Source organism: Pogona vitticeps, chromosome 3, assembly GCF_051106095.1.
Source record: "Pogona vitticeps strain Pit_001003342236 chromosome 3, PviZW2.1, whole genome shotgun sequence".
Taxonomy (NCBI): domain Eukaryota; kingdom Metazoa; phylum Chordata; class Lepidosauria; order Squamata; family Agamidae; genus Pogona; species Pogona vitticeps.
Genome location: NC_135785.1, coordinates 49262707 through 49285212, shown reverse-complemented (window position 1 = coordinate 49285212; position 22506 = coordinate 49262707). Strand labels below are relative to the sequence as shown.

Genomic DNA, 22506 nt, shown 5'->3' with positions numbered 1-22506 from the left:
TGGGTCCCCCCATACGGTGGTATTATGACTCCCATCATCCCAACCAGAATGTCCAGTGGTCAGGGACAGAGACCACATGTCTGGCATGTCTGCATAGCACATGAAAAAACATTCTTCCTACTGCAGGATTGGGGATATGCGGGCTTTTAGATATTGTTTGACTGCATTTCTCAGCATCCCTTACTATTGGCTATCTTATCTAAGGCTTTTAGGAGCCACAGTCCATCCAGGGACATAGAAGTTGCATTTTGCTCATTCCTGCTATAATGTTTGATCTCTGGAGCATCTATGAAAATATTTGGTAAATGCTTTTAGGCCAGATGGTTGGGGTATAAGTAAGTAAGTAAGTACTGTAAGTACTGTAAGTACTGTAAGTACTGTAAGTACTGTAAGTACTGTAAGTAAGTAAGTAAGTAAGTAAGTAAGTAAGTAAGTAAGTAAATAAATAAATAAATAAATAAATAAATAAATAAATAAATAAATAAATAAATAAATCAGTAATCCACCCATCACTGGTGAGTCTGCCTTACTTTTCTTGTGGGTATAGAATTTGTCTTCTGGACCATCCTTAGCTTTTTTGATAATAAGTTTTCCCATTTCAACATCAACTTTAAGATGTAACTTGGAAGAAATCCCAAGACAGTCTGCTTTCACCTATGAGAAAAGAGAAATGTCATTCATAAGTATCTGTGTGTGTGTGTGTGTGTGTGTGTGTGTGTGTGTATACACACACACAAACACACATACGCACACACACACACACATTTAACATCTATATATATTTAACATTTCTGATTTTATTTATCTGTTTATTTGGTCATTTTTATGTTGCCTTTCTTTTGGTGAAGGACCCAAGGGGGTTCACAAATGTTTTTTTTTTAAAGCAAGCTAACTAAAAATACCATACATTGTTTCTTTAAAAGAAATATAACAACATAAAAACAATTAGTTTGAAGCAGTTAAGAACACATTAAAACACAAATGGAAGCAGTATCAGCATCTCAAGATGAAAAACTCTTCACTGCTCAATTCAGTTGTTAAAAGCCAGATTAAAATGGAAGTTCTTCATCTGTTTCCTGAAGGACAGGAGGGAAAGGGCAAACTAGCCTCATGAGGAAAGGCTTTCCATAACCTTAGTCCCTGAGGAGGCCCTCTGTTGAATCCTCACCAGATGTGCCTCTGAGCTTAGTGGGATGGAGTAATATTACTTAACTACCAGAGCCATAAAACCACAGAAAACGCCCATAAACTTCACTTGTTGGCTGACTGTGCGTTCTTAAATTTATCAGAAAATATTTAATTGAAAACGTGATGTCATTTTTATACTTATGTCTTAACTACAGAAATAAGTCAAAGTCACCTCAAAGGTTACAGGAGGAATAAGTGAACGCCGATGTGTTGAGTCCAGCCCCTCAATCAACAATTTCTTGGCCTGTAAAAATATAAATACAAGGTATTCTCGAAGGCTTTCATGGCCAGAACTCTGACTCCTGTCCTCTGAAGATGCCAGCCACAGAGACTGGAGAAACGTTAGGAAGAACAACCTTCAGAACACGGCCAAAGAGCCCGAAAAACCCACAACAACCACAAATACAAGGGTTTCTTGTTTGAAAATCCTACACCTGACTGATTCCAGAGCTGGATAATTCTTAGAAATGGCCTGACTCAGCCACAAAGATTCTGATTGTCACATATATTGAAAATAAAAATTGTCAAGTTTCCCCTAAATTTGGTTTGTTACTATCTATCCCTTTGAGTGTGCTACTCTATAAAATGTTACCTCATGGTGTATGTAAAGACCATGACCATTCATCATCTCAGTGATGATGGAGGGAGGTTTGGAAGTTGTAGTCCAAAAAAGCAACTTTTCTGAGCAGTAATTGCATGCAGACACATGCCACACAGACCGTTCTCTGTTCCCTCTGTAAGCTATAGAATAATACATTTATCATGCATCATTATTGTGCATTGTGTATGAGCCACTCATAACTGGAGCAGACCTCACCTTACGTTATTCAGGTGCCCTCCCCTACTCAGTCCATAGACCACCCACTAGGACACATAACATGTTCGTCTAACAGAAAGCGCTCCTAAATAACTATCGCATTCTGAAATGATACCCTTGGGAATTGGTAGAAAGGAAGAAGCCTAGACGTGGGAGTACATTGTAAGATCTCACTTCCTGAGTAGCATAAGAAAGAAGAAATGACTCTTTTTTTAAAGTAAGTTTCACAGTAAGTATTTCTGCATTTCCCTCCCAAGCACTTTATTACCCCACTTGCATTTCCCTCAATAAATACTACCATGAAGAAGACATGGTACATAAGGAGAAACATTCAGAGGTAAAGAAAGATCAAGGTAAATATCTAAACATGACTGTACCTTGTCTTCAATAGAACCAAGCAAATTTGTCAGCTGGAGCAGTTTTCCACGGCTGGCCTCACAAGACGACTGGTAAGAATAGCAGAGAAAAACAAGTGTAAGTTCCAATGAAATAGTTTTTTTCCCACAATAGAAGCTTGGAACTATATTTGCAAACATATGTGCCAAAAGGGATGGTCAGTTTTTGTACACTTTGTATTATTCCAGTCTGTCATCTCTAATCTTAAGCACCACAACCCAGAATTTAACTGAATTTACTGAAGAGTTAAGTTGAAAACAACAGATTTCCAACCCAGCGCATTGGTAAGAAAACGCTGGCAAGTAACGGAAAGGCAGTTTTGTAATTTTGGGTCTGATTGCTGAGCTGCACCAACAAAAGTGACATTTGTAGAGTCTCAGGCAAGGCTTCCCATGGTTTCAAGTGGAACATCCTTGGATACCTGATTTACTCAGACTAATAGGAGGAAAGACCTGCTGGTAGAGCATAGACAGAGGTATATATAAGAATTTATGGAGTTGTTACACAGCAGCGTAGAGCAGAGCAGAGGACTGTCTAGGACAGTATTGTGCATTCTGATTGGCATCAGATCTCAAAGATTTCAGCCCAGAATGTTAACTGAAGTTCCTGAAATAAAACTTTCACATGCAGAGCATATGCTCTGCTACTGAGCTGGGGCCCTTCTTACTGGAGTTAGCACCATAATGCACCAAAATGAAAACAGATCCTTTAGCAGGACAACTATGCTACCAGATTTAAGACAAGAATGTAGGAAGCAGCCTTGGTCTATCTCCCTCTTCTCTGTTGCTCAGCTGGAGCTTTTGAGAGCTAATTCAAATCTTCTGACTATAGCTCTCATACAGACATCCACACCCATTATAAAATGTTACTGAAACTAAACCTTGCTTTTAGAGGGTTTTAAAAAGGGTGGAAAGTCACTGAGGAAAACACCATATGAAGCAAGACAAGATGCGTATCATATGTATGGCAGGAAAAATACCAGTAATATCAGCACAAAAACCAGTATTTAAGAACAAATGCTCCATGTAGAACAGACCTGGGCAAAGTGCGGCCCGCGGGCCACATACAACCCATGAGCTGCTCCTGTCCGGCCCGCTGGTCATCGCTCCAGTCCGGCCCGATACCGCAAAAAACCTCTTTAGCATTTTTGAAGATTAATAAGTTTAAAATAAAAACAATCATAACATCACTGTTTCATTTTAAAATAAAAACAATCATAACATCACTGTTTTGTTTTATTCTTAAGTAAAGTTGGTTCGGCCCCTGAACACAGTTCAGATTTTTCATGTGCCCCCCCATAGAAATTAATTGCCCACCCCTGATGCAGAAGGACCTAAACTATAGTCCTAAGAAATGTTATATTTAGAGATATAACAACACACTGAAAGCAATCTGGACAAAGCTTGCTGTGTTTTACCTAACTAACAAGCTGAGGGCAAGGAGAAAGCAAATATTGGTGATTGCTACAGGTCAACTGTCACTATTATGCATCTTACCATAAGCTTCAAAAAATAACTTTAAAAGAACAAAGATCTTAACTGAATAAATAAATTCCAGTGGACACTGGGCATAACACTGAAATTCTGATTTGTTCCTACCTTGCCTACTGTAGCAAGTCATACCTGAGAAGGTCGATGGCCCAGCACCTGCTGGTCAAACACAATTTGAATGGACTCTAGAGAAGGAAGCGTCCGGGACACCTCACTGGAAGTTACAAAGCAGAAGACACTTAAGTGAAAATGGCAAGACAGGAAGAATAAAGGCTATGTTGCCTGCATGGATCATCAAGTCCAGCCCCTGTCAAGGAGACACAGGGGGAATCAAACTTCCAAGCTCTGGCTCCATAGCCAGATATCTAAACCATAGAACTATCCAGCCGTTGAAAGGAGTAGGCTTAAAATTATGCCATTCTGGTTTATTTTTCCCCCTGCATCATGGACTACAGAGGCCAGCCTTTAATATATACACAAGTTAGGCTGTTGAACAAGCAAGGAATTATAGAAATGCTGACCTCCTACATATACAGAATGTCATGCGGGGATAAAATGTGCCAGAACTGGGAAATGAGACTGGTGTAAATTTCCAGAAACTGGGCTGCAAAAGGGGAAAGACACATCTCTCTGTTATTAGCCAGGCAGCTCTTGAATTAAAACAGAGTGTTATCCTCTTTACAAAAATAGCAGAATAATATCTTACCAAAAAGAATAGTGCTGACAACTCTACTTGGATCAACTACAGCCAAGGCCTTCTACAGAACTCTCATATAAACCTCAAGTGTGTGTTATCCTGAAACCCCAAGTGCTGTCAGGTTGGAACTGACTTACAGCAATTCTAATGGGGCTTTTCATTTGAGATTTTTTTTTACTCGTTCCACCCTCTCTTTGACTGAGGGGGAGGGGGCCAAGTGGGGATTCAAATCCAGGTCTTCTGAGTCCTAGTCTGCTACTCTATCCCCTACAGCAGTGGTCCCCAACCTTGGGCCTCCAGATGTTCTTGAACTACAACTCCCAGAAGCCTTCACCACCACCTCTGCTGGTCAGGATTTCTGGGAGTTGAAGTTCAAGAACATTTGGAGGCCCAAGGTTGGGGACCACTGCCCTACAGCATGCTGGGTATCAACAAACCCCATAATATTGCTGAATTGTGTTGTATTTTACCTGAAGAGACCCTTGCAGAGTGCTGCAAGTAGTTTCTTTAGCTGAGGAAGATTCCAGGATCCTTGCTGTACTGATTCAAGATCACTGGTGATATGAACTCGCAAATAATCCTGGATGAGTTTGAGGTGCTCTTCTGGAATACTGTGGAAGAAAACAATAGCTCAGAAGACCAGATGCCAGACCAGTAAAGCTATTATATATATATAATGTCCGAAATGCTTTCTAGCAAAGAATGCAGATAAAGAGAGAAAGGTAGGAACGTCTTCCCTACTCTGTCCCCCATCCTTTAAAGCTTTTTCGGGGGGGGGAATATCTGGGGGAAAGAGAATATGCTTATCTACCTCACCTTGGTAATATGTGGCATATTATTTTGCAATAACATATGCCATGCTCTCATTATATAAACCTTCTTCAAGTATTTCAAATAAAGTTAATCTGAATGTGTCAGGAAAAGAAAAGAGCCCTACACTCTCTACCATTGCTCTCTCCACACAGAGAGCAGTAGTTTGAAGACAGCAGCATTCTTTACCTGCACATGGTATCAGTCATGGACCGGATGAGGGTAAATGAACTGAAACTTAATACAGACAAGACAGAGGTTCTCTCGGTCAGTCAAAAGGCAGATCAAGGAACAGGGATGCTGCCTGTGCTTGATGGGCTGTTTTTCTGCAAGCAATAAAAACTTTTCAGTTTGCCTTTTCATCAGTGACTGGGTGCCTGAGAGTTGTTTTTTTTAATGGATTGTTGTGTCTTATTGGTTTGAATGTGTTTATAGTGTTGCTTTTGTTTACCATTTTTTTGTGTGGCATTTGTTTTATGCTTTTTTGTATTTATATACTTACTGTTCTTAGCTTTAAGTATTGTATTTTAATGATGTAAGCCACCTTGGGTCCTTTTTAAGGAGAAAGGTAGGGTAAAATATTTTAAACAAACAGACAAGCAAACATCCTTTGTGCATGATAAAATACAGTACTAATATTTCAGCTCTCCTGGATTGTGTGGAATGGCAGATCTCCTTTTAAGTCTATCAGTCTGTCTGTGGAGAAAGCTTCAGCAGAGAGGGTGGGCTTGGCTTGTTCCCTCTCCACACGTGTGTGAATTACCCATATCTCAAATGTCTGAAAAAGGCTCTGATGACCAAACCCCTGCAATGTAGCTCTGCCAGCATAGCAGGAATGACATCTCTGGCAGATTGCCATTAACTGAACAGTGTCCACTCCAGTATGGGGTTGCATGCACTTTCATCATTGTGAGTGAGTCATCCGCAAACCAAAATAAAGCAGGTCTCTTAAATTAGCAGCAATCAGTCACTGCTGGTGACATCATCCCAACTACAACAGCAGAGCTACACAACAGGATATTGGTGAATGCATATTATATTATATTAATATTATATTATATATTTATATTTTGAATATTTTTACCCAGTCTTTCTTCTTAAAAGGACCCAAGGCAGCTTACATCATTAAAAGGACAATATTTAGAAGCTATAAACAATTAGTATAGAAATATTTAAAAGGAATTAAACAAGTATTATACTGAAAACAGTAAATTTAAAAAAAAACACATTAAAAAGCAACACAACACAACAACCCAATCTGAAAAACCCCTCTCAACCAGCCATTCACTAAGGAAAAAAAAAAGAAATGTACACAGGGTTGTCAAAAATATTTTGAAGCACTTTTTTAGAAAGTACTTCAGAATCTTACATTCTGTATGCTACAAGCCAGTATCGTAGAAGTGTGAGAATAAAACTAGAGTGGCCCATAAACTAGTAAGTTTCAAGTGGAAACAAGTGCCACAGCAGGGACTTCGCAATCTGTAGCTCAGGCTCTTGCGTGGTCTGATCCTATACTCAGAAATAAATTTTAATGAATTTAATGGGACTTACCAAGTTTGTACAAACAGGACTGCAATCTTAGGGTGCAATCAGACAGGGGAACAGCTCTTATTTTGGGTTGCTTGTGGCACGGTCTGGTGTGAGCTATTTCTTGGGGATCACATGACATATGTGAAATTGCAAACTAGCCTGACCCTGAGCCATACACAAGCTGGACATTTTTGATCCAGCAGCAGGGCTATTCTCTTTTTAGGCAGGGCTAGGCAATTCCTCCACAGACGGAGGGGTGTCTTTAAAGGAGATCACTCCCAGCAAACTCACCCTTTCCAGTGCAATCAGATGTGATTGTTTCTCATTGTCTAATCACACTCTGAGCCATGAAGCTACAGGAGTGCTCTTTCATCATGTTCCTTTTCATCTCTATATGTATGAGTAACTCTATACAGTGGAAAGGAAAGCCTCCTTCCTGTCTGTAACCCACACAAAACCAACCCTTCTAACCTTTTCCTGAGAGAACATTCAGCCAGCATATTTATTTCCTATCTATAAAATAATCTTGTGCCCCGCCCTCTTATCAGGTAGGACAGATGTACTTATATAGAAGCCTAAAATACAGTAACTAGGAGTACCAGGCTCCTGTATAAGATAAATATGCATAGCAAACAGAATTTCATCAGGTGAAACTTCTGTAGCACTGTCATAGGAATAGAAAATGCTTAGCAAAAGTCTGCCTTCTAAGACAGTGGTTCTCAATTTTTGGTCTTCCTGATGTTTTGGACTGCAATAGTGATCCGCAACCCAAAATCAAGGCAGGTTGCTTCTGTTGTCTCACACTCACAGGCAAGGCTGAGGAATCATACTATTCTCCTTGCTGCCTGCACAGACTGCTCAATATTTCATTGCATTTTTGGACTGTTGTTATATTTGTACTCCCCCCTCCCTTTGGCTTTCTTCCTTTATGTACAAAATAAAACAATAGAAATTGAAATACAGCAACCAAGCAAGAGAAATGGGATGACACCTGCTTTGCTTCATACCCCTTCACCAATTTTAAGCCTTGGATGGATTGTTTGTATCTTTCTTAACAACCAAACAGTCTTTCTCTGCTTGATGTACATGCTTAAAGCTTTTGTCTTGCTGTTAGCAGGGGGAAAGAACTCTTGCAAGGTCACAAAATTCTTCCCAGGTGTCCTGTAGTGTCAATACAGTCAAAATCAATGAGAAGCAGGAATTTTATGAGTACTTGTCATATCCCTAGACTTTAGCTCCCAGAATCCCTAGCAGAAGATTATGGACACTGAAGTCAGCAACCATTGTTTTAAGACACTTTTTACAATTTTTTCCTTATTCAAGATTGCTATGATAAACAGTATAGTAAAATGGGTCTCTAGATTTCTGAGTTACTGTTTCTACTTCCTCAGATAAATTCAGGTCTCACCTGCTGGTATCTTGCAGCTGCAACTGCTGGAGCAATGTCTCAGAAAGGGATGGTTTGCTCACTTCTGTCATATGGACTTCTTCTTTTGAGGAACTTTCTGTTGTCTCAGTTGCCTGAGATGGCACTGAAAATCGGGGAGGTACCACAGGGGGCGCAGGATCTGTCATAAATGGGGAAAAAGTTTTGAAGATCCAGCAGCTCTTTTGCTGTTTTCATGGTCTGCAGTTCTCTGTTCTTCGACATAATGCTATACTTTCTGATATATGTGTATAAGACCAAAAACAAAACAACCCTCTAAAGAGACAGAGGTGTTGTGGCACCTTAAAGAGTAACTGCCTGTAGCCACAGTTTCAATTTGCACTTTACACAAAGGCAAAGAAATATATATATTTCTTTGTGTAAATATATATAATTTAATCTAAGTGATTCAGTGCATCAGTGATAACCTAGCAAATGCAATAAATAATAATATGATTTGCCCTACTCCTCTACAGAGGAGCTGAGGAAGTGTTCAATTTGCCAATATCCTGAAGTGGCTCACTTATTGAGCCACTTCATGATGCTGGAAATTGTCAGCAAAAGGATCCTTGTCAGCTTTAACTGATCACATGCACTGGAAAAGGACCAAACGAGAGTACACTTACGTGCACCAAAAAAGTAGATGCCCCTGATAGGAGCTCAAATAAGTAATTGGAGTCACCCTATATGGTAATGTCCTGAATTTGGCTTGATGGAACATATACTGTGCAGGTCTGCCTCTAAAAGGAAGTCTTTCTAAATACATTAAAAGAGTTAAAGATCAAATACCTCCAGCTCCTTCTTCAGCTAGGCAGGTCAGATCACATAAAGACCAGGTCCAAACAAATTTGCACTATTTTTCCTAGCAAACTAGCAACCACATGAATCAGGCCTCATGAGGTAAGAATGGTACTTCTGTATTTTGCATGTCTTACCCATATCCTCCTCCAGTTCATCTGTCATCTCGTCATCTTCCTGCTGGACCGGGAATTTAAGACTCCGGACTAGCCCCATATTTTCTTTCTTGTAAAACTCTATCAGTTCTTCCAAGTTGTTGAAATACTGTACTGGAACACCCTCAGATGCCTGAAAGCACCATACAAAGCACTGGTATCAAACATTGCTGGGGATAATTCTCAAAGAAATATGACATTTATGACTGGACAATAGTAATGAAAAACTCAGCAAGCACAGTCTCTAAAGAGTAATCCTTTTTCATATTTTCTTTTAAGACGGTGACAGTATCATTTGGATCCATATTCTAGTGCAACTTCAGCCAGTTACAAAAGAGGGTCAGCTCGGCATTTACAATTAAGGCTCCTTATTTGGGAAAAGACATCTGTTTTTCCTAGCAGAAGTTTTTCCTCACCTCTGCATTTTGCAAACTAGGTTGCTTTGTCTTGCACTTTGTCCTTGACATGTAAACAAGGGCTTCATTTACAATTCTACTTGCTTGGGCATGAAAGTGTAAAGAATCCTGTCACTGAAGGACGACCATACTGCCAGCTTCTAACTGCAAACTGACTGTCCAGTGTAGTTAGACCTCTAGTATGGGTGAATGAAGTAAATGAATTAAATTAAATTAAATGGGTAAATTAAAGTAAATGAAGATTTCCTCCTCTTACAACATTATTCTTCCAGGTGAGCAAATTTCTCAGTGCCACATACCTAAGACATCAGACATTTAAAGACATCAGACATTTATTTATTTGTTGTTTGTTTGTTTATTTACATACTGCCCAACTTAGCAGCAAGCGCTACTCTAGACAGTTGACTATAGAAAGGACAATTAACACAGCAAACAGAATATCACAAAACCAACATTGACAGCACAAAGAAAAATTAAACCAGAAACTAAAACCTGACTAAAACCTAAATACAATCAAAGCTGTGCTATCTCCCCATTGGCCGCCTGTGAAACAAAAGCAAGCTTATTTGCCAAATTGCAGACTAAAGCAGGCTCATGACAGAATAAATAGGCACCCTTTCCTCTTTGTTTTTCTTGTTTAGTCATTTAGTCATGTCCGACTCTTCGTGACCCCATGGACCAGAGCACTCAAGGCCCTCCTGTCTTCCACTGCCTCCCGAAGTTGGGTCAAATTCACGTTGGTTGCTTCGGCAACACTATCCAACCATCTCATCCTCTGTCGTCCCCTTGTCCTCGTTCCTTCACATTTTCCCAATATCAGGGGCTTTTCCAAGGAGTCTTCTCTTCTCATGAGATGGCCAAAGTATTGGAGTCTCAGCTTCAGGATCTGTCCTTCCAGTGAGCACTCAGGGTTGATTTTCTTTAGAATGGATAGGTTTGTTCTCCTTGCAGTCCAGGGGACTCTCAAGAGCCTCCTCCAGCACCACAGTTAAAAAGCATCAATTCTTTGGCAGTCAGCTTTCTTTATGGTCCAGCTCTCACTTCCATACATCACTACAGGAAAAACCATAGCTTTGAGTATGCGTACTTTTGTTGGCTTTTTAAGATGCTGTTGAGGTTTGTCACTGCTTTCCTCCCAAGAAGCAGGTGTCTTTTAATTTCGGGGCTGCTCTCTCCATCTGCAGTAGTCATGGAACCCAGGAAAGTAAAATCTGTCACTGTCTCCATATCTTCCCCTTCTATTTGCCAGGAGGTGATGGGACCAGTGGCCGTGATCTTCGGGGGTTTTTTTATGTTGACCTTCAAACTGTTTTTTGCACTCTCCTCTTTCACCCTCATTACAAGGTTCTTTAATTCCTCCTCACTTTCTGCCACCAGAGTGGTATCATCTGCATATCGGAGGTTGTTGATATTTCTTCCAGCAATCTTGGAATTCCGGCTTGGGATTCCTCCAGTCCGGCCTTTTGCATGATTTATTCTGCATATAAGTTAAATAAGCAGGGAGACAATATACAGCCTTGTTGTACTCCTTTCCCAGTTGCTCCATATCCAGTTCTAATTGTTGCTTCCTGTCCCATTTATAGGTTTCTCGGGAGATAGATAAGGTGATCAGGCACTCCCATTTCTTTAAGGGCTTGCCATAGTTTGCTGTGGTCCACACAGTTAAAGGCTTTTGCATAGTCAGTAGCCCTTTCCTCTTAAGGATGCACTACTTCCAGATATGAAATAGTGGCTTGTCTAGTGAGGACCTAAATATCTGTAAAAATCACATTGTCTTTTCAAGTCTCCCCCGTATCCACTTCCCTTTCACTTATTTCTACAGTATTTTTAGACTATAAGCCTTAAGAAATGAAGATTTGTTCTCCCATTCTTTATAAAGTATAGGTGGCTTTACATAAATAGATTAAATATCACCACAGTCTTATTTTTATTATAGCTGCCTTGGTTTCTTTTTAAGGAGAAAGGTGGGAGAAAAACAAGCAAATAAATATTCAGTAGGGAATGACTGATATATACCATATATTCAGAGGGGTCTCCGACAGGGTAGATGTTACTGGGACTTACACTCTTCCTAAGACCAGCTAGCTTAATTCAAATGTTTAAAAGCACCTTTCTCCCTTGGAATGCATTGAGAAATTTGGCTGACATAAAAAGGAACTGCCCACAGTTATATCTACAGCATGATGAACACTGCAAGTCTACATCCATTTTCCTGCAGGTGGGCTCCACTGAACTCAATGGGACCAGCACTCTTGTGTTTCACATGATACAAATACCGTATATGCCAGATTGTAACTTCCTCCTCTGAATGTCAACTGTATACTCTTCTCCCACACACTTTGCTTTTGAAGAGAAATGCAGGGGTTCTTCATATAATAGGTCCTTATTTGCCCATATAGCCCAGACTTCTCTGTTCAATCTGGCAGTGGCCTTCCATGTGTTCAGGTAAAAACCCACTCGATCTCCTGCCATTTGTTTGTTTGCTTATTTTTATTCATTCATTGTCACACACACCCAGTTCCCCTGTTTGTTCTTCCACACAACCCAGGTTCACTTTCGGATATGACATTTACTTTTCAATCTTTTTCACTGCCACCAGAGGATTTATTCCTCACTCTATCAAAATGACTCTTAAACCACAGTTATCCAATATAACAATGTTTATTCATGTGTTTAGAAGTAAATCATATGAAGTGAATCTTGGATGCTCTTATTTTATTCATTCAATAAATTGTGCTTTGGTAACATTAATATTTGCTTAGATAGAATCATTTTAATCAAGGTATTTATTCATTTCTTTTCACTTCTAACTCTTTCCAATCATAAACATAAACCATACAAGATTTGTACTTTCCTTGTCTTATTCTCTATCTCTCTATTACCCTTCTCTAACACAAGGCTGGTCCTAACTGCCTAAAGTGCTTCTCTCTAACTGACATCCCTAACTCTAACTTCTAACTCTAACTTCTAACTGATCTTTAACTATCTTCCATTCCTCTTATATTTCCTTGATTCCGCCCCTTCTGTTCAACCATTGGTTGATAAATCAGGGTTCCATTGTGATGGACAGGAGTGGTTCCTGACCTATCTGTCACATTCATTTATTTGTTACAATTATATGCCACCCTTCTAGTGCCTAAGTAGTACTGTATTTTTAATATTGGATCTCCTGTAGACAAAGCAGGTACTCCATCACCAAGCTATGACCACACCCTCTTGTTCTCTCTTTCCCCCAGTCATAAGAATCCTTCCCCCCACATAAACACAAACCTGAAGAACAGCTGGACAGTATCAAATGCCTCTATTTTCCCCCCTAAATTAATCAACTGCATTCTCTGCTTCCAGCGTTTAAGATGATTTTCAGAACTGGCAAAACTGATTGCACAAGCTATAAAACTCCTGAAGTTGAGACAAGAGCCTCCTCTAGCAACCTAGGGCTTTTTCCATCTTAAAGACATTACAGGACTCTCTCCACTGCAGGAGTCAGCCAGTTGGCTTTCTCTCCTGCTGCTTAAAAGAAAAAAAAAGGAGGAGAGAATCCTGGTGCTCATCCCAGGTAAGATCGAACAGCATTGTTGTCTTTCCCCTAGGTTATACATATAGACCATCTTTGATATGGAAGAGCTGCCTATTCCAACTTTTTACAAGTAAGGGAAGAAAGCACGATGATCCTTCTGTTCTGGGCAGAAGAGTGTAGTGGCACCTAATCCAGTGGTTTTTAGCCTTGAGTCTGTTTTTCCTCTATGTTAAAGGTACAAACATTTTTACTTATCATGCCAATAAAATATCATGAAACTATTACTCCACAGGAATCCAGTGTTAACACTTTGAACAGTTTCAGAGATCTAAAAATGAGCAACCAACTAGTCACAAATTTTGGACAATCAAATAGTACTTGTTTAGATAGTACAAGGTCTATATCCTTCTACTTCATTGCTGTGAAGGGTCACCCAAAGAACTGCAGTTGTCACATGCTATAGAAAGCAAGAAACCAATAACATTTCACTCCTACAGTTCCTGTAGAAATAATACAAAGTGCTACTAACCTTTAAATGGAATTACAGTACAATGAATCTTAGGGAAAACATATATGTTACATTTTAAAAGGTAGTAAGATCTAGGAAAAGAAAAAAAAGCAATGTGCACTAGCTTTCTTTTTTCTTTTTTCCTTTTTGTAAAATGAGGAACAGAAATGGAAACAAGCAATGCAAGCAGAAGTGAAAAGGCATAACCACAAAAAGCAAGCTGGGACGTTGGCTGAAGTCCACCATAACCACTGTCTTCAGCAGAGGAAAAAGTACTATAAAACAACCTCCCCCCCCCCCAATCTTCCTGACAGGGAATTATGACTATATTTGAAATGCAAGGCAAGATACATGAGTGTAGCGCACTTGCTGAACCTGTAGAATAATAGAGTATTCAAAGTTGTTACAGCTTTTCTGCACTAAAAATCAATTCAATTACTTCACCATTGTGTTTTAATTTCATCTAACCCAGACAGGCAAAGTATTGTGGAGGTTTAAATTTGGCATCTAGCGGCTGCTAGATACTATGACATCTAAAGTTCATTTTCATCCTCTCTGACAGAACTGGTCTGTTCTGGATCTGTTAAACTGCAGCTCCTATCCTCACCTGCTGGTCTTGGGCCTGGATTGTTGATTTGGAACAATAGGAGCTATAGTCCAGTACACAAGCTGTGAGACAGGCTTATTGTTTGGCTTGCTAAAGGATAAAGGTCCTCTTTATTCTAACTTTTTAATGCGTGGCTACAATCCCTTGTACATTCAACCCAATTCCTAAGTGCCTGCATCCTCTACACCTCCATTTTGGATTTTTATCTGCATTTCTTGGGCTTCTTGGTCTTTACTGATTACCACCAACTTCATTTGAATGATACCGAATTAGCTTTTGGTGCTACATTAATGAAACCTACTGCTGAAAACACAGAAGACAGGATCTTATTACTTATGTATGCCAACATTAACTGCAATGACGTAAATCGTTGTTGCAATTTGTTGCTAGATAAGAAATCACTTTTGTGTGACTTGGCACATAAAAAGGAATATAGGTAGTGACTCCTTACCTAGTATCAATTCACCACTGGCACAGTGGTTGAACTGCTGTACCCTGAGTTCAGTCCCAGGTAGCTGAACTCAGCCTTCCATCCTTCTGAGGTAGGTAAAATTAGGACTCAGCTTGCTGGTGGGCTACTGTGTAGCCTGCATAATAAAATTGTAAAGAAGCCACTACAGAGTGCTTTAGGTGCTTTGGGGTGGTATATAAGCAGCATGGTTTGCTTTGCACTCTCTGGAAGGTTTACAATTTAATTATGCACTCACACTGGCATATGTAAGCAATGGGAGTCTGGCCAGTAATTATAAAGGCAGGCCTGAAATACCCTGTGGCTGTAACAAACCTAAACATGCTTATCCAGTCAAGCTCCACTAATGTCAATGCAGCTGTCTTCCAAGTAAGTGTGCTTGAGATCACAACATGAAGAGCAATCCTATGGCAATGGTGAGATATCTTGTGGCTGAGCAACCACAACAAAAAGAGTTTGCTTTTTCTTTGTTTTTAAAATATTTCATTTATTTTCCTTGATTCTCCTCCATGTGAGACAAAATCAGTAATTGCCAGCTCTGGGTGCCCATTTTAGGGTACGTCAGAGTAACAAGGAGACTACAGTATTGCTGTTGCAGATCCACCTTCTTTCCCACATGCTCATTTCAGCTCCAACTATTGATGGAACACTGATGGTGGTATACCACGATAGGGAAGCTTTCCATTGCTGCATCAGAGCAGGGAGGCCAGCCAATGGCAGATGTACTGCCACACCAGATAAAGTACACCGCTTTCTCCACTGGTAATTCCGCAGTTCTACTGGACCCCAAAAAATATTAAACAATATTCATTAAGCATTTTTAGAATTCATGATAGCTTTTCAGTTCACCTTGGTTTTTGTTCTCATACCTCCCTGAACACACCAATCTTGCCTGGTTTTTGAAGATAAATGTCAGTCCTGCTCAATATGGAGACCACCAGGTAATATCAAAGATTCCAAGTGGAATGAGGGAAGAATTCAGCCTGCCAGCCAGGGTTGACATGACTGGTCTAGATGGACAGATGGTCTGATTCAACACAAGGCAGTTTCCTTTGTACAATAAAGCATGGCATTTTACAGACACTTAAAAAAATATGTTTTACCCCAAAACATAAAATGTAACATGCTGCTAAGCAGTTTGAGATGCAGTGTGATCTTAGATTGGACTTGCAGCTGCAAGAAAGAGCTGTTTCCCAAAATACAACCCAAACATAGGTTTAGGCTATTTTAAACATACTGTACCTTTGTGCTAGAATGGAAAGTATAATGAGTTTGGAAGGGGAAGTGCGTAAACTGATCGCAAACTGTGTTCAGGTTTAGCTGTTTCTAAAAGCCAGTGTGTGAAACTATGAGGTTCATATAATTCAAAAGTAGCCAACTCTCCTCTAACCCACAATGGATGAAGTAAACCTGTTTCTGGTCTGTATTGGTGGGAGTACACGAATGATATATAAAATGTCATATAGGCAGGAACTATACATCTATGTACAAGTTCTTTACTGTGATTTCTCTGCAAACAGGAACAAAACTGCTGTAATTACCTGTCCTGTTTTAATGTGGCAAAAATTTGAGATACTGGCTGCCCCTTCCCTAGGGCAAGAACAGTGCTAGTCAGCCAGTGCCAAGGGAGCTGGGAAGTATCCTAGCACTGGCTTGCCAACAACATTGTTCGGGCTGCCAGCTCTAACAGTTCTGTTTTCACTGCATGTCACGTGAGGAAGGTGCTCACTTTAAAATTGGGTACCATTTTGAAGTGCAGTAGGGCTTATGTCATGTGAAGTGACAACAGTTGCTTCCCCTTCCACCTGGTTCTTACTGACCCTTTAGTTGCTGCCATAGAAAACTAGTGTTCCTGATAAAATATTAAGCCGTCATCCTTCCTGATATGGAGACTGTATTCAGGCATTCAGAAAAGCACTAATCTGCATGCATGGGTGGGGAAGTGCTAGCTTTTCTGGTGTCATTCTCCATCTATGGAGAGCAATGGTGTGAAGAAACAAGTTTCCTCTACACACAGAGACACACAGAGAACCCTCATTTTACAAGGTCCTCAAGCATGCACGCAGTCTTCACAGGTATCAGTCTGTGGGCTATCTCCCTTCATGCTCAGAGAAGGGCAACTGAAAGGGAAGGGGCTAGCTCTCTCGCCCTCCTCATACATTCAGTTGCATCCATTTCTGAACACCTGTATGGATGGACATTTCATCCACCTTCCATCTACACTCTGAAATCACAAAACTCAGAATACATTTGTACTACTTATGCTCATAGTTAGAATTAAGTTGAAATTAAACAGGGCCTTTCTTCCCAGTATAAACAGGAGCTTTGACATAGTGTGTAATTTTTTTAAATGGTATCACTGCAGAATGGCAGATTATTTCAGCTCCCCCAGAAACCAAATGTTTTATTTTTTCAGTTCCGGAGTGGTAGCAATCATAAGAGTTTATTATGTTGAGTGATGGATTGTTGTGCTCTGTTGTTTTAAGTGTGTTTTAATCTTGGTTTCATCATTTTAATATAATATATGTTTTTAATATTGTTTACTGTTTAATATTGTTTACTGTAATAATATTACTGTTTTTAACTTTTAAGTACTGTTTTTAATTATGTAAGTCGCCTTGGGTCCTTTTGGGGAGAAATACAGGAAACAAACAAACAAATGGTAATCACAAGGGCTTATTATGTTGAATTATAAATTTTCATTTAAGCTTCTGTCAAGGTTTTCAGGGGGCAGCAGGATGACCCAGTGCACCTCAGTACAATCCAGCAACAAACACCCTCATCACATGTGGACACCAATACTGGGATGAGCTATTCAAATCTGCAACAAAAATGACCCAGAATGACTAGTGATAGCATCATAGCGTTGAGGAGCCTTTAGTTAAATCATACCACATCTTGTCAGTTTAAAGGTGGCATGGAAAAAAGGCACTTCATGATAAATTCTTTGGCAAAAGAAAAACTAGAACAATATGTGCATCTTTCTGTTATTAAAAAGTAAATCAGATTACTTTGGAACAATACCTCGAGCTGAACAGTGATAACAACTACATTGTGTTTTCCCTAAATATAGAATATGTCAGAGAGAAAGGATAGGAGGCAAAAATCCAGAAATATTGGTCAGACCTCTGGGAAACTTTTAACTGTTGGTTGTTGTAGGTTGTTCGGGGTGTTTGGCTATGTTCTGAAATCCACATACACCAACAGAGCTTAAACAAAAGAAGAAGAAAGTCTAAAACTCAACAAAACCTGGCTCCCAGCACTGAAAAATATAGCCTGCAAAAAGGTCAGTGAACTCTACCCAGCCACAAGGACTGGTGATCACTGCACACAAAAGACTAGCTAACGACACCCATCAATCACAGTGACAGATCATCTCCCCAACTTATCACAACAATACACCCAATGATGTGTAACAAAATGATCAACAAAATGATCACCATAATCACCCAATCTCCTGAAAAGGACAAAAAGCTGACCCCACACCTATAAATACTCAACTGTCCCACACACTACACCAGAACACATGCAGAGTTCTAACTCCTGTCCTCTGAAGCTGCCAGCCACAGAGACTGGTGGAACGTTAGGAAGAAAAACCTCCAGAACATGGACAAACAGCCCCCAAAAAACCTACAATAACCATTGGATCCTGGCCGTGAAAGCCTTTGAGAATACATTTTAACTGTTGCTTACAAGGATCCTCTTTTTCTTTGACAAGCTTATTCTGAAGCAAATAGCCATACTGTCTTCTAGATATGTGACACCTTTTGCCTCTTCTGTCTTTTCTTCAGGGAATTCCCATCTCCTGGTGGAATTGATTTTTTTTCTCCATTTGGTTTGTTGCTATTAAATAATATTATAGAAAAATGAAGGGAAAGGTGTAACCAATACAGAATGTTTCCAAATATCATTACTGATCCAAAAATTAATTGAGACCAGCTGTCTACAAGCTTGTCTGATACTCTTGACACTCTTACAAAATTTGGTAATTTTAAAATGAGAGCAATATCCCATATTGTATGATACTAGGCATTCTATATTTGTAAAAAAGAAAGAAGATGATGGGGAACATAAAGGCTCTGCCTGAATGAGTTCTTTTCAGCATCCAATCCTGCTCAGATCAGCACTTGTAAAATTACTTGTTTTCTCCCTCCAATACTTGCTGCTTGAAAGGGAGTCCATTGTTGTTCCATAATATAATGTGAAAGAAATTAGATATGATCAGTATATTGATGGTACCAAATATCAAAACACCATACAACCTCTCACAGTCACTTCAATTCTATGTTAAACAACAAGATAAAAACCCGAAGGACACATAGTCTAATAGTCATAGTGTCAAACAAGAACTGTCACTACCAGCCCTTTCTCAGTTTGTCCCCTGGGGATGAACCACAGCCACCATAAACAGTTCTTCCAAAACCCATTCCAGAGAGACAACTTAAAATCATGCATGGCCAAATGAAAGCTGCTGAGAAGTCTCACTTTCTCCAGCTATAACTTGGCCACCAAAGTGACAAAAACCATCTCTTTGGAAATCCACACCCACCAGAATTTCCCTTTTCATCACACCTCCTTTCAGCACACATGCTCAATTATCTGTATGACTGACATCACAATATCCATTCATATGGCATACTCCTCCCCCCTCAATTTTTAATCCTTGTACATTTGGCAATTTTTACTGCTGTTTCACTCTCACCAGTCTTTAAATTGGGACCTCCCTCTTAAAGTATTGTCAAAGAAAGCTCTTTCTGCCACTCCTACAGTTCCCCCTGGTCAGCTGTTTTTTTGTACTACAATGTGGACGCAGCTAGTTAATCTCCTGGATAGATTATGTTTTATGTGCAGCCTCACATGCTGTCTGTAGTTTGAGTGACTTGGACGGACTTTTCTGGGATGGAGTGATCGTCTATCTATCCAGCATTCAGAGAAAGCCCCATCTCTCTGCTCTTTCCTCCCTTTAGTTTGTTGGAAGCAGCTGATCTTTCAGTCAGTTGCTAAGTGTATGTGCAGAACAAAAGCAGCATACACAAGTCTGTAATTTCAAGCAACTGTAGTAGTAGGCATCCTTCAGTCTCGAGAGACCATGGTAAACTGCTCTGAATAGAGGTCATTGAACAGCATCTAGTGTGGTTGAGAAGGCCAGTTCGAGAGTGACAATCCCTCCCACACCGAAGACAAATACAATCTGTCCCCTCTGCAACTCCCTGATTTTGCTGGTTTCGGGACAATTCAATGGAGGTGGCTGATATAAAACCCTTGTGTGGGTTCCCTCTTTGTCACATAACCAATCATGAAATTAGATAGATTGTTCATTCAGGAACCCCAGGAGCTGGAGTGCCACCACATATTACAACACTGCTCAAGAATGGAATATTGGAGACTGGTCATTAATTACTGAATACAGTATCAAGAGGTTCAGCAGATTTTTTTATTTTAGCATCTGTTTTAGGTAGGCTGGAACTCTACTTTGCTATAGAAAGACATTCATCATCCCCCACTCCTTACCCACTTGGGCAGCCCCTGCTCACAACCACTTTTATTAATCAGGTTAAAACCATGGTGCAGCACACATGTGACAGCACATACCTATCTAAAGATCCTGTACACATCATCAGACTGTGCAAACCAAATACTGTATTACCACTTATCACTGCCAAAGAAGAGCCGAAAGTTCAGGCTATTCACTGGGATTGTCTAAACTACAGAATTCAAGGCATAACATATTGAAATGTCACCCTTGCCTTTAAAAATCCATCCTACACACTTAAAATGAATGACAGAGGGTACTTCATTAACACTGGGGCTCTTAGGCTTCTTCAGTTATTCACAGCAGTTATTTTCATAATTTTCTACTGAAATTAATTGCACAGCACAGTCTTCTATCATTTTCAAATTCCCTTGGGAGACAATATATCCTAACTGCCATTTCTTAATAATTTGAGATCCAGTGTGGCTGGCAGGGCCATGGCTAGGCTCTTAGGCTTTCCGGTATTTCAGGGGTTGGGGGTGGAGAGTGCAAAGTACCTTTAACCATTGCAACCCTAGGGCACCTCAACAAATAAAATTGACAGGCCCCTAGGCTTCAGGTTAGTCAGCCTTATGAGTAATATGGCTTTGGTAGTTGGGAGAACCAGTGTGGTGTAGCAGACAGATAATCTGACTAGGAATTCCATACCTCAAACACTTTGTTTATTTAATTTTTTATTTATAAATATAACATAAGATACATCTATATAATAAAACAAAATATCTAAAAGTCAAGATGGCAGCAACATACAAGGTAAAGGATACAGGTTATAATCAAAATAAAGCTAAATGACCAAAAATTATAAAAGGGGGATATCCTGAAATGCCCTTCTCAAAAGTGAAGTCCTTATATATTTCCTAAATATTAGAAAGGAATGAGCCTGGCATACCTCCTCAGGTAGAGCATTCCATTAAGTGGTGGCCACCACAGAGAAGGCTTGTCATAGACTTCCGGGCTGTCTTTGGGGTAGCCACCCACAGCATTGATGCCTGGGATGTGTGAGTGGCTCAGGAAGTTAATCTTAGTAGGGGTTGTCATGAGCTAGTAGTGACTTGGTGATATGTAACAAAAACTTCATTTACCTATCATTGATAATTTCCATAATGCAGGTTTGGCCTATGGTTCAACCAGGGAAGTTCTTTACCTCAAAATGGACTGTCAGGGTAAAGAGTCACTAGTACTTAGGCCACAAGCTGCCTTTATCATACTAATTTTCTACTGTTTCTACTCTTTGCATTTGGAATTTGCCAGGGAGTCATTTCTTGATGGTTGCTGTTTTTGGTTATTTATAATACACTAGGAGAAGGGGCAACAAAATAAGTTTGCTTTTAAAATGAAAAGCCATGTATGTTGGTGGCACTTTACTCATAATGCTAACAAAACAAAAGCTTTGCATGCAACTTTCTATATAGCTTCTAGTCTATTAAAATCTTTTAGTTACCCTGGGTTACCAGGAAAATGGGTGTTTGCATGCTTGTAGTAATCACCTAAAATTTGAAAATAAACTCTGTAGAACACTTAATCTATCTGCCCTGACATTGCATCCTATACTTGTCTACTAAGACATAAGCCCCATTAAGCTCAAAGACTCTTATTCCTAGATAAACCCACAGAACTTGATGTGTGAACTTAAAAACAATTATGGACGTGTGTGCGTGTGCGTGCATGTGTGTGTGTGTGTGTGTGTGTGTGTGTGTGTGTGTGTGTGTAAAATCACTAAAAGCACAAAGCATTTATGAAAAATGTCATGGCTATATTGTCTAAAATATTTTGAGAAGAATTAATTAATTAATTAATTAATAAAAAGTGTGTTATGATTAAATAAAACTTTTAACATGATTAAATAAAACATGGTATTTCCTCTTTCCAGCAAATGTTGACATAAAGACAAGCATCACCACCTCTTGTGTTTCTGTGCACCTTTCTGTTATTTGAAAAGATGGCTTTTTTCTGCAGGTGGTTGATTTTAACTCCTTAATGCTAAAACAGTGACAGGCATGGAAAGGCTTTTATGTGGTGAAATAACAGTAATTTAGAGTGGCAAGTCTAATTAACTGCATCTCCTGCAAGACAAACTATATTTTGCTTATGTACACAATTAAGTTCCAGAGGTAATTATTCTGAGTGTTGTGCTAAACATCAAAATGAA

The 22506-nt window shown here is 39.6% G+C and overlaps 1 protein-coding gene across 4 annotated transcripts in view; it reads right to left on the bottom strand.

Annotated features, from left to right (window-relative positions):
• INPP5D (inositol polyphosphate-5-phosphatase D) overlaps positions 1-22506 on the bottom strand; it is an 87861-nt gene that overhangs the window by 46174 nt on the left and 19181 nt on the right. For all 4 annotated transcript variants that reach the window (XM_020787423.3, XM_020787425.3, XM_020787426.3 and 1 more), the window contains exons 3-9: positions 9290-9440; positions 8337-8496; positions 5059-5199; positions 4024-4105; positions 2383-2451; positions 1361-1432; positions 531-654 (exon numbers count right to left, since the gene is read on the bottom strand). In XM_020787423.3, coding sequence (XP_020643082.3) covers positions 531-654; positions 1361-1432; positions 2383-2451; positions 4024-4105; positions 5059-5199; positions 8337-8496; positions 9290-9440 — 799 coding nt within the window. The remainder of the gene's footprint in view (positions 1-530; positions 655-1360; positions 1433-2382; positions 2452-4023; positions 4106-5058; positions 5200-8336; positions 8497-9289; positions 9441-22506) is intronic.